This window comes from Notolepis coatsorum, assembly GCF_963971535.1.
Source record: "Notolepis coatsorum genome assembly, chromosome: 14".
In the NCBI taxonomy this organism is placed as follows: domain Eukaryota; kingdom Metazoa; phylum Chordata; class Actinopteri; order Aulopiformes; family Paralepididae; genus Notolepis; species Notolepis coatsorum.
Window position 1 is genome coordinate 112,195,603 of NC_140178.1, and position 13,524 is coordinate 112,209,126.

The 13,524-nt window shown below is 42.4% G+C and overlaps 1 protein-coding gene across 1 annotated transcript in view; it reads left to right on the forward strand.

Moving 5' to 3' along the window:
• Positions 1–1,246: 1,246 nt before the first annotated feature.
• Positions 1,247–13,524, forward strand: part of LOC311240716 (uncharacterized protein) — a gene marked incomplete at its 3' end in the record, with an annotated part of 67,370 nt that continues 55,092 nt past the window's right edge. Inside the window, exons 1-2 of the mRNA XM_084329290.1 lie at positions 1,247–1,330; positions 6,719–7,382. Of these exons, the coding sequence (XP_084185416.1) occupies positions 6,726–7,382 (657 nt within the window). The 5' untranslated portion in view covers positions 1,247–1,330; positions 6,719–6,725. The remainder of the gene's footprint in view (positions 1,331–6,718; positions 7,383–13,524) is intronic.

Sequence of the window (13,524 nt, forward strand, 5' to 3'; positions counted from 1 at the left end):
TACAAAAAGTGTCCAGAAAAAGAGTGTATATACATTTGACGTAGAAACTACATTGGAGGAGGTTGGGTAGGTGGTTGGGTGGGTGGGTGGGGGGCTGTACATTGGAGGTGGGGGGGGGGGGGGGGGGGGTTGGGTAGGGGGGGGTGGGGGACACTGTACACTGTACATTGGAATACTGACAAAGCCATACTTGGTCATTTACTGTACAACTGGGTTAGGACATTTGTAGGGGCCAGTTTCGAATTGCAGTCTCCCGTAGGTGTTTTTTTAGAGTGTTTTTGAAGGTGGGTAGTGAAGGTGGGTAGTAATTGTTGTGATCGTGGTATTCACTGACCTTTGGGAAGTATTTTGACATCTACATGGGTACCTTGGTCGTGTAGTGTATCTTGTAGACCAGGCTCATTGCAAGAGACAGGCAGACAGACAGACAGACAGACAGACAGACAGACAGACAGACAGACAGACAGACAGACAGACACATAGCTCCAGTATATGCTACTCACCAGAGACAGGTGGACAAAAGTGATGGAGAGGGAGTGGAGACAGACAGAAATCATGTAGATTAAAAATAAAATGCTAGCCGTATTGCGATCCATATCCATTCATCTACATCATTTCATTGAGCTGTATTTACCACAACACAAGGACTCATTGTCCTCTGATGACATCACTGGTAGCCATATTCAAACTCATTAACTCTCAATAACTGTCTAACCAAATGAATATGTGCAACAAAACAGTTTAGATCCTTGTGAGATTATGTGCAAAATAAATCGGGTTGTTTTTCAGTCATGTGTCCCTTTAATTAATGGAGAAATATTATGCTTTGAACTTAATCGTGGAATTTAAACTTGCAGGGCGTTTGTTGTTGTTTTTGTTTTGTTTTTTAATTAGGGAGTATTTTGCGAATTAAGGCAACTGAAACTTCTATGTTATGTGTATCTGTATGTCATGTATGTCATATATGTTATGATGAATTGAATTCAATCAATCAATCAATCAATCAATCAATCAATCAATCAATCAATCAATCAATCAATCAATCAATACTTTCATTGAGCGTTACAAGGGTGTTTATCAACCGGTCGGTGGCAGCAATGAGCACTCAGCCGTGCTGGTCTGGCGGATAATTAAACAAAGAAGAATACCGGACGTGACGTAGCCTTTAGCCGCGAGAGGCGTCTATTCTTATCGCAGAACGCAAACACGGAAGCATTGAAGCAAACATGCGTTAGATGAATAGAGGCCCCCGGCAGCGCGCTGAAGGTCCGCTTTTGAAAGAACGTCAGTTCCGAAGAGATTCTGTCGACAACGCTGCGGTTTTCTCCTGGTAACTATGTCTTTTATATTATATCTACGGTATTCTCCTGGTAACATATGATTCATTTTCGATATGAATTGAAATGGGGGACCCTGATGTAAACAAGACAAACGTCTTTCTCTGGTCTGCATCCCCTTAACAATTGTGTGTATTGAGCCTGTGTTGTACGTACCCATTCTGCAATCTGTTAAATAAAGTTTTTCATTCATTCATTCAACATGTCTTTTAAATATTATATCCAAATGGTTCTTCTTTGCGTAGATGTCGTAGTAGCCACCGTGTATAATCGAACAATTAGTGTCACGTTGCTGCGACGTCATGAATGAATGAATGAAAACTTTATTTAACAGATTGCAGAATGGGTACAATACAGTACGGCTCAATACATACAATTGTTAAGGGGATGCAGACCTGAGAAAGACGTTTGTCTTGTTTCCATCAGGGTCCCCCATTTTCAATTCATATAGACATATATGACATACATGACATACAGATAGTCAGTACTGCTACATCTATACATTTATGACATACCAGATTTGCAAATACAGTACTGTTTGTGATACAGAAGGAGTCAAGAAAAGGGAGTATATACATTTGACGTAGAAACTGTACATTGGAGGTTGGGTGGGGGGGGTTGGGTACATTGGGATATTGACAACCATACTGGGTAATTTACATTGGAGGTGGTTGGGGGGGGGGGGGGGGGGCGGGGGGCATACTGTATAAACAAGTAACACTGTACATTGAGGGGGGGGGGGAGGAGACACTGTACAAACAAACACAATTGTACATTGAACTATTGACAAAACCATACTAGGTAAATGACTGTACATTGGAGGGGGTTGGAATGATTGGGTTAGGATATTTACAGGGGCCAGTGTTGAATTGCAGTCTCCCGTAGGTGTCCCTTGAGAGAGGTTTTGAAAGTGGGTAGTGATCCACATTCCTTTACAGCTTTGGGTAGGGCGTTCCACATTGATGTGGCATAATTGCGAAACGTGTTTAGTCCCTTATTTGAGCCGAATCTGGGTTTGACATGATTTGTGGAGCTCCCTCTGGTGTTGTGATCGTGGTATTCACTGACCTTTGGGAAGTATTTTGACATGTACATGGGTACCTTGGTCGTGTAGTGTATCTTGTAGACCAGGCCCATTGCAAGTTGTTGTACTCTGTCGTCTACTCTAAGCCATCCTAGGTTGTCGAAGTGGGCAGGGGTGAGGTGGGTTCTAGGAGTAAGGTCAAGCAGTAGTCTGACCAGTTTGTTTTGAGATGTTTGTAATTTTGTTTTTAGCGCCTTTGAGGTGCTTTGGTACCATGAGGTGCAAGCAGTGGTTTTGGTTCAACTTGTTTTGGTTAAGCTGGGCAAGCTACACTACAAGTTACTCTCGATTAAATATAGCTCAACTACAATGGAAGCTATCCCCAGAGAAATGTAGCAAGCTACACTACAAGAACACGGCAAAAATAGCTAACTACATCGGCACTTTTTTTTTTTTTTTTTTTTTTTTACTTCATGATCAAGTTTCCAAACAAATAGGCAGGCAAAAAAAAGGTTCGGTTTGATTGTTTATTATAAAACTGAAACAACTGTACAAGCAACACTGTACATTGGAATATTGACAACCATACTAGGTAATTTACTGTACATTGGAGGGGGTTTGGTTAGGACATTTACAGGGGCCAGTTTCGAATTGCAGTCTCCCGTAGGTGTTCTTCGAGAGTGGTTTTGAAAGTGGGTAGTGATTCACATTCCTTTACAGCTTTGGGTAGGGCGTTCCACATTGATGTGGCATAATTACGAAACGTGTTTAGTCCCTTGTTTGAGCCGAATCTGGGTTTAACATGATTTGTGGAGCTCCCTCTGGTGTTGTGATCGTGGTATTCACTGACCTTTGGGAAGTATTTTGACATGTACATCATGGTACCTTGGTCGTGTAGTGTATCTTGTAGACCAGGCCCATTGCAAGTTGCTGTACTCTGTCGTCTACTCTAAGCCATCCTAGGTTGTCAAAGTGGGCAGGGGTGAGGTGGGTTCTGGGAGTAAGGTCAAGCAGTAGTCTGACCAGTTTGTTTTGAGATGTTTGTAATTTGGATTTGGATGCAGACCAGAGAAAGACTTTCGTCTTGTTTACATCAGGGTCCCCCGTTTTCAATTCATAGTGACATTTATGACATACACAACATACATGACATGACATTTATGGCATGATAGGGACATGCATGACATACAGGTATTTAGTACTGTTACATTTGTGACATATACGATATGCAAATATACAGTACTGTTACCCATAGATCCTGACAGAGTATATACATACGGTGGGGAGGGGACTGTCTATTAGGAGGGGGTGGGCGGTTTGGACATTTACGGTGGCCAGTTTCGAATTGCAGCCTCCCGTAGGTGCTCTTTAAGAGCGGTTTTGAACGTGGGTAGGGATTCACATTCCTTTACAGCTGTGGGTAGTGCGTTCCACATTGATGTGGCATAATTGCGAAACGTGTTTAGTCCCTTGTTTGAGCCGAATCTGGGTTTAACATGATTTGTTGAGCTTCCTCTGGGAAGTATTTTGACATGTACCCATACATGGGTACGTTAGTCCGTATAGTGTATCTTGTAGACCAGGCCCATTGCAAGTTGCTGTACTCTGTCGTAGGGGTGGACGGTATAAACCAGTGGTCACCAACCTTTTTAAGCCCAAGATCACTTTTTTTTTTTTGGTGAAGGCAAGATCTACCTTCTATCTAAAGACAGCCAAGATTGTACTTTAAACTAAATTACTTTTATTTGCCTGTATTCTAATTACATGCAATGCTTTGGTCCAACATTTAAACCGTCAAAGTAGAACTGTAATATGTACTTTCTCAGTCAGTGCTAAGTGCAGTCATCTTATGCAGCATCACTTTTCACATCAAAACAAAAGTAGAACTGTAATGTGGACTCTCAGGGAAAGATAAAAAAATAAAAAATAAAATGTAAAAAAATTTTACAGGGAAGGTCTCAAAGATCGACCAGTCGTGGTGACCACTGGAACGGTATACGGTATAAACGGTATGAATTTGCTCTACGGTATGGATTTTGACTATACCTTGTAACCGGTAGAGCAGCTCTAAAATAGCAATGACGGCATGTAACCACAGCGTGACTATTTCACTCGTATTTGCCCCTAAAATTTGATAGAATTAGTCATAGATATACAGTATGCGAACTGTAAAAAGTTATTTAGGAGCACAGAGGCTTTGCGCAGTGGGCGTGTCAACACGCAATTGTCATTTCATAATAAACACAGAAGCAAACGAGCTCTTCCGCCCTGCGTTTGAAGGCTGTGTGACATTCTCTCGCGAGTCGCGCAGTTTCTATGTGTAATGTAAACTCTGCGACGAGTCCAATGGTCTAACATGGTTTGCATCCTCGCCATTCTGTAATGCCCACGTTGCGCTAAAACCTTATGTAATGGTAACTGACTGTCGATGTAGCCTCAGCAAGCTAACGTTAGCTTGCTCCACGTTAGCTTGCTCCACGTTAGTCCACTCCTACTGTAGCAGCCTGTTGATGTATTAGCCTCAGAAAGCTAACGTTAGCTCGCTCCACTCCTACTGGAGCAGCCTGTCGATGTATTAGCCTCAGCAAGCTAACGTTAGCTCGCTCCACTCCTACTGGAGCAGCCTGTCGATGTATTAGCCTCAGCAAGCTAACGTTAGCTCGCTCCACTCCTACTGGAGCAGCCTGTCGATGTATTAGCCTCAGCAAGCTAACGTTAGCTCGCTCCACTCCTACTGGAGCAGCCTGTCGATGTATTAGCCTCAGCAAGCTAACGTTAGCTCGCTCCACTCCTACTGGAGCAGCCTGTCGATGTATTAGCCTCAGCAAGCTAACGTTAGCTCGCTCCACTCCTACTGGAGCAGCCTGTCGATGTATTAGCCTCAGCAAGCTAACGTTAGCTCGCTCCACTCCTACTGGAGCAGCCTGTTGATGTATTAGCCTCAGGAAGCTAACGTTAGCTCCACTCTAGCAGCCTCCTCCCTCCCCCTCTCTCTTACTCTGTCTCCCCCATCCCTCCCTCTCTCTCTGCTAACAATCCTGATTCGATTCTTGAATTATTGAAATATTTAATTAAAAAGGAAGATATTGATGGATTGGACATTAGCTATAGTATAGCTCAGCAGCTGTAACAGAATACCAGCTGCCATACCAGTGTTTTACCCCTTCAGAAGCATTTATATAGACATTTTAAGATAAGTTAATATACAGTGATATATACCGTTACCGTCTATGCTTCAAATTATACTGTGATATAAATTTTATACTCTGTTGTCTACTCTAAGCCATCCTAGGTTGTCAAAGTGGGCAGGGGTGAGGTGGGTTCTAGGGGTAAGGTTAGTGATGCACCGATGTGAAAATTGTGGCCGATACCGATAACCGATATTAATATTGCTGTTCTGGCCGATACCGATATTTACAGATGTCGATATCTCTGTATAGAAAACACTTTTTTATGTTAATCAAATAAAGAGCTATTTTCCAAAACGCATAATATTTTTTACTTTTGTAACTTATTTTCAGAAATGACTGATATTTTGAAACTATTTAAGGCCAAAACATGTAAAAAAAAAAAAAAAAAGATAAAAAAAAAGATAAAAAAAAAAATTTATTTATATCGGCCCTATCTTGATATCGGACCGATACCGATGTGTAAAAAAACGGCCATATCGGCCGATATTATATCGGCGGCCGATATATCGTGCATCACTAGGTAAGGTCAAGTAGAAGTCTGACCAGTTTGTTTTGTGATGTGTGAAATCTTGTTTTTAGCGCCTTTGAGGTGCTTTGGTACCATGAGGTGCAAGCATAGTCGTAGTACCCTTGAATGAGTGCTCCTTGACTTGATTGATTGATTTGAAAAATGTACTTCCTCGTCTGACGTCACTTCAAATACGGCTACCAAGACGCTCAAAAAGCAAGAGTCGAGTAGGTAGTGGTACCATGCAGACTTGCAGTGGAAAAGCAGCATAAGAGAATACTTCATAATGTTTCATGCAATAAAAAATTTTATATAATATATATATATATTTAGTACACATGATTTATTTATTTTAAATAACACAGTGACACTTTTCTTTTTTGATAAGAAATCCAGCCATATTCCTTTCATTGTATTTCAAATACTGCACTTTAATTTCAAGTGGAGAACTAATCTTTCCATTAAGAACTGACAATCAGGGAATTTAAACATTGTTGACATTGTTTTTTTGTTTATTTTATTCCTGATCTTTGAGATATTTAAATGTTCCCCAATAAGTATCACTTAGTTATCTTTTTAGGTGTCTTGCGTTGAAGTAAGATCTTGAAGAAACCGCAGTGTGTGATTCCTTTTATATCTCTGCTTCGTCATCTTCCAGGCCCCACATGGTCAGCCCCACCACGTCTAACGTTGGACACCCGCTCAACACGCTCCTGGTGAAACCGCCCGTCCGCGGTCCTCCCCACACGACCCCTCAGCGGAGGGAGATGCAGCGGCCAGCGTCTCACAGCCTCGCCGGAGGGAAGGGCGCCGCGGCCTCGCCGGGTAAGAACGGGACCGACGGTCGACTGCTGCTGGTGGAGAACGAACAGGCGCCCGGCTCCAGCTTGGCGCCGCCCAGGGTTCGAAAGTGGACGGTGCGGATGCAGGAGAGCATGATGCAGGAGAGCAGGATGCAGGAGAGCAGGATGCAAGAGAGCAGGATGCAAGAGAGCAGGATGCAGGAGAGCAGGATGCAGGAGAGCAGGATGCAGGAGAGCCTGGACTTGGACGCGTCGTTGTCATCGCTCCCGACTCTCACCCCTCCGGCCAACCCGCTGTCCAGCATCAAGCTGCTGCCCATCATGCTGGTGCCCGTGAAGCTGGTCCTCATCAGCACCATGGCGCCGCCGAAGCCCATCCCGGGCGAGTCTCAGGAGGACTTCCCCTGGTGGTTGAAGAAGACTATGAAGGACGAGGAGCTGACCCAGAGGAGAGCCTCAAACAACTGGAGGCCCATTCGACCCGCCGCCCAGGACCAGCTCCAGGGCATGGAGACACAGGTACAGGGGACTGTTGTAGGCTACAGAGTACAGACAGCTCTGCTCTCATCATGGCGGACAGAATGAAACGTTCAAAAGTCTGGGTCTATTTTACTAAAGTTGATGCGGACAACGCTCGTTGTGCAACAAGACATTTGCCAGTAATGTATAAGCGCTGGTACTTGTCAATGTGGCTGGCGGGGAGCTAACGTTATTAGCCTGAGCTGAGAGCTCCGAGTAGAATAATGGCTTACAATCCGGAAGTAAATAAACGAACGAGAGCTTCCGATTGGTGGTAAGAAGAAGAGGTGGGTGCAAGCGGTGTGACGTAATTGGCAGATCGACTGTCAATCAAAATAGTATTGTATGACTCCAACTTTTTTATCTTACATTTGTTGTTAATTATGAAAAGTCTATAATTCAGACACATTTAAAACATTGCTGCTGCTGTTGCTGCTGAAGAAATAATATTTATTTATATTTATATAGTTATATAAAAGAATAATAAAGCAATGTCGATTCTGTTCTTAATTAATTGTTTTTTTTCTTGCAAAATAATCAAAAAGAACCGATAAGAGTATCGATAAAGTACCGAACCGTTAAGCAGTATCGATAAGAGTAGTAGTATTGATAAAATCCTAACGATACCCATCCCTAGTCATAGGTGAATCCATTTCACCATACCTTTAAAACAAAAACAAAGTATACAGAAGAAGTTTGGATAAGTTTTCCGTCCGTATGATATGTAACCGGATCCCATTTCAAATTTTCAATATGTTATGGCTCTATACATTGCAGTTTACTGAGCTTGTCATGCCTCAGAAAGGCAATCTCACCCCTCTCCCGGGCTTCCCTCAATTTAGGGAGTAGCTCTTTCCTTTTCATTCTGACTGCGTCAGTGTAATCTTCATGTAGATATTCGTCCCTCTTAGATTTTTGGCTCTCTCCAAAACCGCTGATCTGTCCTTGAACCTCAAGAACTTCACCACTATGGGTCTGGGTCTGGTGTTGTGAGCGGCTGGCTTCCCAGTGAGCTCGCTCAATCTCAATGCCTCATTGAAGCTGGTAGCCTGGGGCTGGCCTGATTTTGGTGGCTGGTAGGTGGTGGTAATAATAATAATAATAATAATAATAAATTGTATTACTTTCAAAGCACCCAAGGTCGCCGTACAGGGTTAAAAACAAACATACAATTACACACCAGTAAAAACACAATATTACAGAGTTACACATAGGGGAGCAGTTATAATAAACTTAAAATGAAAATGAATATGCCAGGATGAACAGATGATTCCCGTTTTGAGGCGGGAAAAAAAGGTGGGGAGGTTGTCTATTGCACGGATGTCTTGTGGTAGGGAATTCCAGAGGCGGGGGGCACAGCGGGAGAAGGCTCTGGATCCCATGGTAGTCAGACGGGAAGGGGGAGTGATAAGTTGGAAGGAAGAGGAGGATCCGAGTGACCGAGGGAGTGTAGGACTGGAGAAGTTCTGTGAGATAAGGAGGGGCTAGGTTATGGAGGCCCTTGAAGGTGAGTAGTTAAGCATTACATCACGCGCAGGAGTGGGTTGTGACAATTAGACCATGCCTAGGGGTGGTCGTTAGACCCCCCTAGGCAGGGTTCTACGCTAACCTTTTTCACTAGGGGCACAGGTGCTCCTAAATGAAAAAACTTAGGAGCACACAAAGAAATTTAGGAGCACCCAAAAATATTTAGGAGCACAGTGAAAATATTTCAAGTAAGTTAATAAATGTATATTTGTACTGTGCGTGCATGTGTGTAAATTAGCTCTTGCTACAACCCTGCATGTTTACATTTTGTATTTTGTACTTGATGTTCATTAACATGTGCTGTCCCTATCAAATAAACTATCAAATCAAACTACTGCTACAAAAGCAGGGGAGGAAACTAACTTTTTGGCTTACCAGCCAACTGGCGAGTATCTGATTTTTTTTACCAGCCAAACAGATTTTTTACCAGACAAAAAAAATCGCTAATTGTGATAATTACTTCTTTGTATGTCTTCGTCTAAATAGATTTTCAATCATAGTAAAATAATCACACCGTGTCTCTACTCTTTAAAATATGTATTAGCATAAAACATTAATCTCTACTCTTCACAATATTAGCATAAAACATATTAACATGAAAGAGGTATCTATTCTGGACTGGGTTGGGCTGAACTGGGCAGTGAAAGATGCTGGGTTGGACTGGGTTGGGCAGTGAAAGAAAAAAACCGAAGTATGTTGTGAAGTGTATAGATAGATGTGAAATATATAGATGTAGCAGTAGTCTATCTGTATGTCATATGTTATGATGAATTGAAAATGCCGTACTGTATTGTACCCATTCTGCAATCTGTTAATAAAGTTTTCAATCAATCAAGTTAACTTTGAACCTCGGTTGTCAAGCCTCGTCAATGTTGTGTATGCATCTGGGTAGGCACACTGTGCCTTTAAGACAGCACGGTGGTCTTACGACAGTACCGTCAAGTGTTGTGGTAACGTCAGTTGGGTTGGTGTGCTGTTGTACACAGTGCACTGGTTGAGCTTAGCTAGCCCCTTTCGTGACTGCGATGTGCAAGCCAGGGGCTTTTGAGCATGAAATAAAATGTCTAACCTTACGTCGTAGTCCGGTGCTTTTTTGGAAACATTATAGTCATAACAGATACACCTAGCTGGCTGCTTTGAGCACACGGGGCTAACGTTAGCTAGCAAGCAGCTATCGCTAAAACTAGAAGCTAACCACTGTATACATTTCCAGTAGACTAACATTACACCTCTGTGATTTAAATGTGTCCTTAGTAACTTATACTCGAGGGTTGTACTAGGGTTGGATGCAGTTCCCCGTTGGTCAGTCTGTCTGTTTTCCATCTTCTGCTGTGTTTAACGTTATCCGTTTGCGAGTGCTCCTGATGGCTAGCCTAGTAACGCAGGACTTTTATCATTATATGTCCGCGGGTTGGCCAGTACTGCGCAAACTTTTATTAAACATTATATGTCCGCGGGTGGTCTTGTGCAGTGCTCTCGTGGCACTGTCAACTAAAGCGAGCACTCAGAAGACGCGCACCGTTTGCCAGTGCAGTGATTGCAGAATGTTTTTTTTTTTTGTATACTCGCCAGACTGGCGAGTGGTCTTCATGAATCACTCGCCAAACGTAAAAAATACTCGCATTTGGCGAGTAAAGTGGCCTAATTTCCTCCCCTGTACAAAAGTAACAGTCACTTAACTTTAGCTTTTGCCCCTTTTATGCATACAATGCCTATCAGGGTTCCCACGGTACCTGGAAAACATTGAAAACATGGGATTCATTTTTTCATTTTCCAGGTATGGAAAGGCATGGAAACTGAGCAAAAGTGACCAATTACATGGAAATAGAAACAGTTGTCCTGGAACATTTTATTGGATGATGTGTAATACAATTTAACTATTGAGCACAGAATTAACATGAGTTTATAAAAACCCTTTACATGTGAACAGCTTTTACTGTAGATAGAAATGGATGATCCCATGTTGTAGAGCATGCTTTTGGCATCCTATATGGTATATTGGATGTTGGAATTTGATGCAGGCAACTTGAGTGAAACTTATTATGCAAGTTTATCCTCAAATGTAAGTAGCTGTGTATTAACTGTGTGGTAAACCTGGGTTTATCAATGTTAGTTAGTAAGCAGTGCAATCTTGCTAACTAGCTAGCCAACATTAGCTCTCATAACGACGAGCCAGTCAGCCAGCGCCAGGTACAGTAGCTAGTAGGGATGGGTACCGAATTCGGTACTTTTGAGGTACCGAACCGAAACACGTCGGTACTACCGAGTATCGAATGAAGTGAGAAACCTAAAAAAAAATATTTTTTATAAATTTTTATTTTTTACTTTTTTTTTTTTTTTACTTTTTTCTTTTCATGTCACCGTTCACACGCACAATATATGCTTACCTAGGATTTGACTTGATTCAACAACAAAGCAGTCGGAGCAATGACAAGCCGAAAACTGTCGAAATTGTAGTTATTTGAAGTTTGGATTTTTTTTTACGACTGAGGTAGGTAAATTAAATTTCGACAGTTTTCGGCTTGTCATTGCTCCGACTGCTTTGTTGTTGAATCAAGTCAAATCCTAGGTAAGCATATATTGTGCGTGTCAACGTTGACATGAAAAGAAAAAAGTAAAAAAAAAAAAAAATAATAATTTTTTTTTTTTTATTTAAAAAAAAAAATTTAAAGTACCGAAAAAAGGTACCGTTGGGTACCGGTATCGATTCACAGGTACCGGTACCGGTATCGGTTCAAATGTGAAAGGTACCCATCCCTAGTAGCTAGCCAACGTTAGCTCTTATAACGAGCCAGTTAGCCAGCACCAGGTACAGTAGCTAGCCAACGTTAGCTCTCATAACGAGCCAGTTAGCCAGCGCCAGGTACAGTAGCTAGCCAACGTTAGCTCTCATAACGAGCCAGTTAGCCAGCGCCAGGTACAGTAGCTAGCCAACGTTAGCTCTCATAACGAGCCAGTTAGCCAGCGCCAGGTACAGTAGCTACCAACGTTAGCTCTCATAACGAGCCAGTTAGCCAGCGCCAGGTACAGTAGCTACTAGGGATGCCCCGATCACGTTTTTTGCCACCGATACCGATCACCGATCGTCTTGAGCCATATCGGCCGATACCGATCCGATACCGATCGTTTTTGATTAATAAATAATTAATTATAATTTTTTTTAAATTTTTTATAAAATATATATATTATATAATTAGACTTGTACTTGTAGTTGTATTATCTGCGAGACAACGCCACCACGCAACAAGTCAAAATGTTCGCTATCTCCACTGTCTGTGTGTACATACTCTGCTTTGATCAAATCACATTCGGCTCTGCAGATTTACCCTAGGCTCTGCAGATATACCCTACTCCCTCAGCTATCCCCGTCAGTGACTGCGACGCAAGCCGGGCTTCGAATATGCATCGAATGAGTGTTATAAGACATTGATATCAGGAGCTGTCTGTAGCTACTGCTAGCCGGAAATATAACGTTAAGACAACGCCTCAGTGAACTATTTAGTTGAATGGGACATTTCGTTTTGAACAGTGAGCTAAGCTAACGTGAACTAACAGAGGTATCATACACTAGTACTAGATAACTAGACTATTGCTGGAGCATTTGTTGATATCAGGAGCTATCAGTAGCTAGCCGGCTAGATACCGTTCAGTTAGACAATGCCTCATCATGTATTAAACTAAAAGTGAATAGTTGACTGGGTCATTTTGTAACGGTAGCTAACGTTAGCTCATGGAGGTCCCGTCCCACTAGACTAGACTAGACCCGTGTTTACATGCGTGCGGGAGGAGCTGGAGGAGGAGCAGACGCGCAGCACTGTGTGCAGCTCCCGGTGTCTGAGACAGAACTCAGCGAGTGAGATCTGTTTTGACGATCGGCGAAAATAAAGCATTATCACCGATCACCGATCGCATATTTATACTGATTATCGGCCGATAACGATCGGTGGCCGATCGATCGGGGCATCCCTAGTAGCTACCAACGTTAGCTCTCATAACGAGGCAGTTAGCCAGCGCCAGGTACAGTAGCTACCAACGTTAGCTCTCATAACGAGCCAGTTAGCCAGCGCCAGGTACAGTAGCTACCAACCAGGGAACAAACTTAACTTTTTTACTTACCAGCCATTCGGCTGGTAGATTTAAAAAACTACCAGCCGGGCTGATTTTTTTTTTTTTTTTTTTTATTATTATTGCAAAACAAAAATTATTAAAAGTCAGTACTCGACACACAATGCATAATGAAACTTTCAGTCAAGGTGGTTAAAATACATGCAAGTACAGAAACAAGATAAAACAAAAATAGTCTATAATAACATTTTAACCGTATACAGTGTATATCCCGCGAAATTACTATTATATAAATGTTAGTATAGAATATACCCCTAATACCTATTTTCTAAAACCCTACACACATATGCTCCAGCTCGAACCCCCCCCTCCCGGACCCCCTCTTGGATAGTACCTCCATTATCCCTCACTCCTAACCAGACACTACCACTATAAGCTAGCTTTTATTCTCTCCACCACTTCTACCCACATTGACATTTTGGATTCATTGAGACCCAGAATTCTTGCTGTAGATATGTAAGGAACCAAACTCTCCGGCACATTTTTTCCG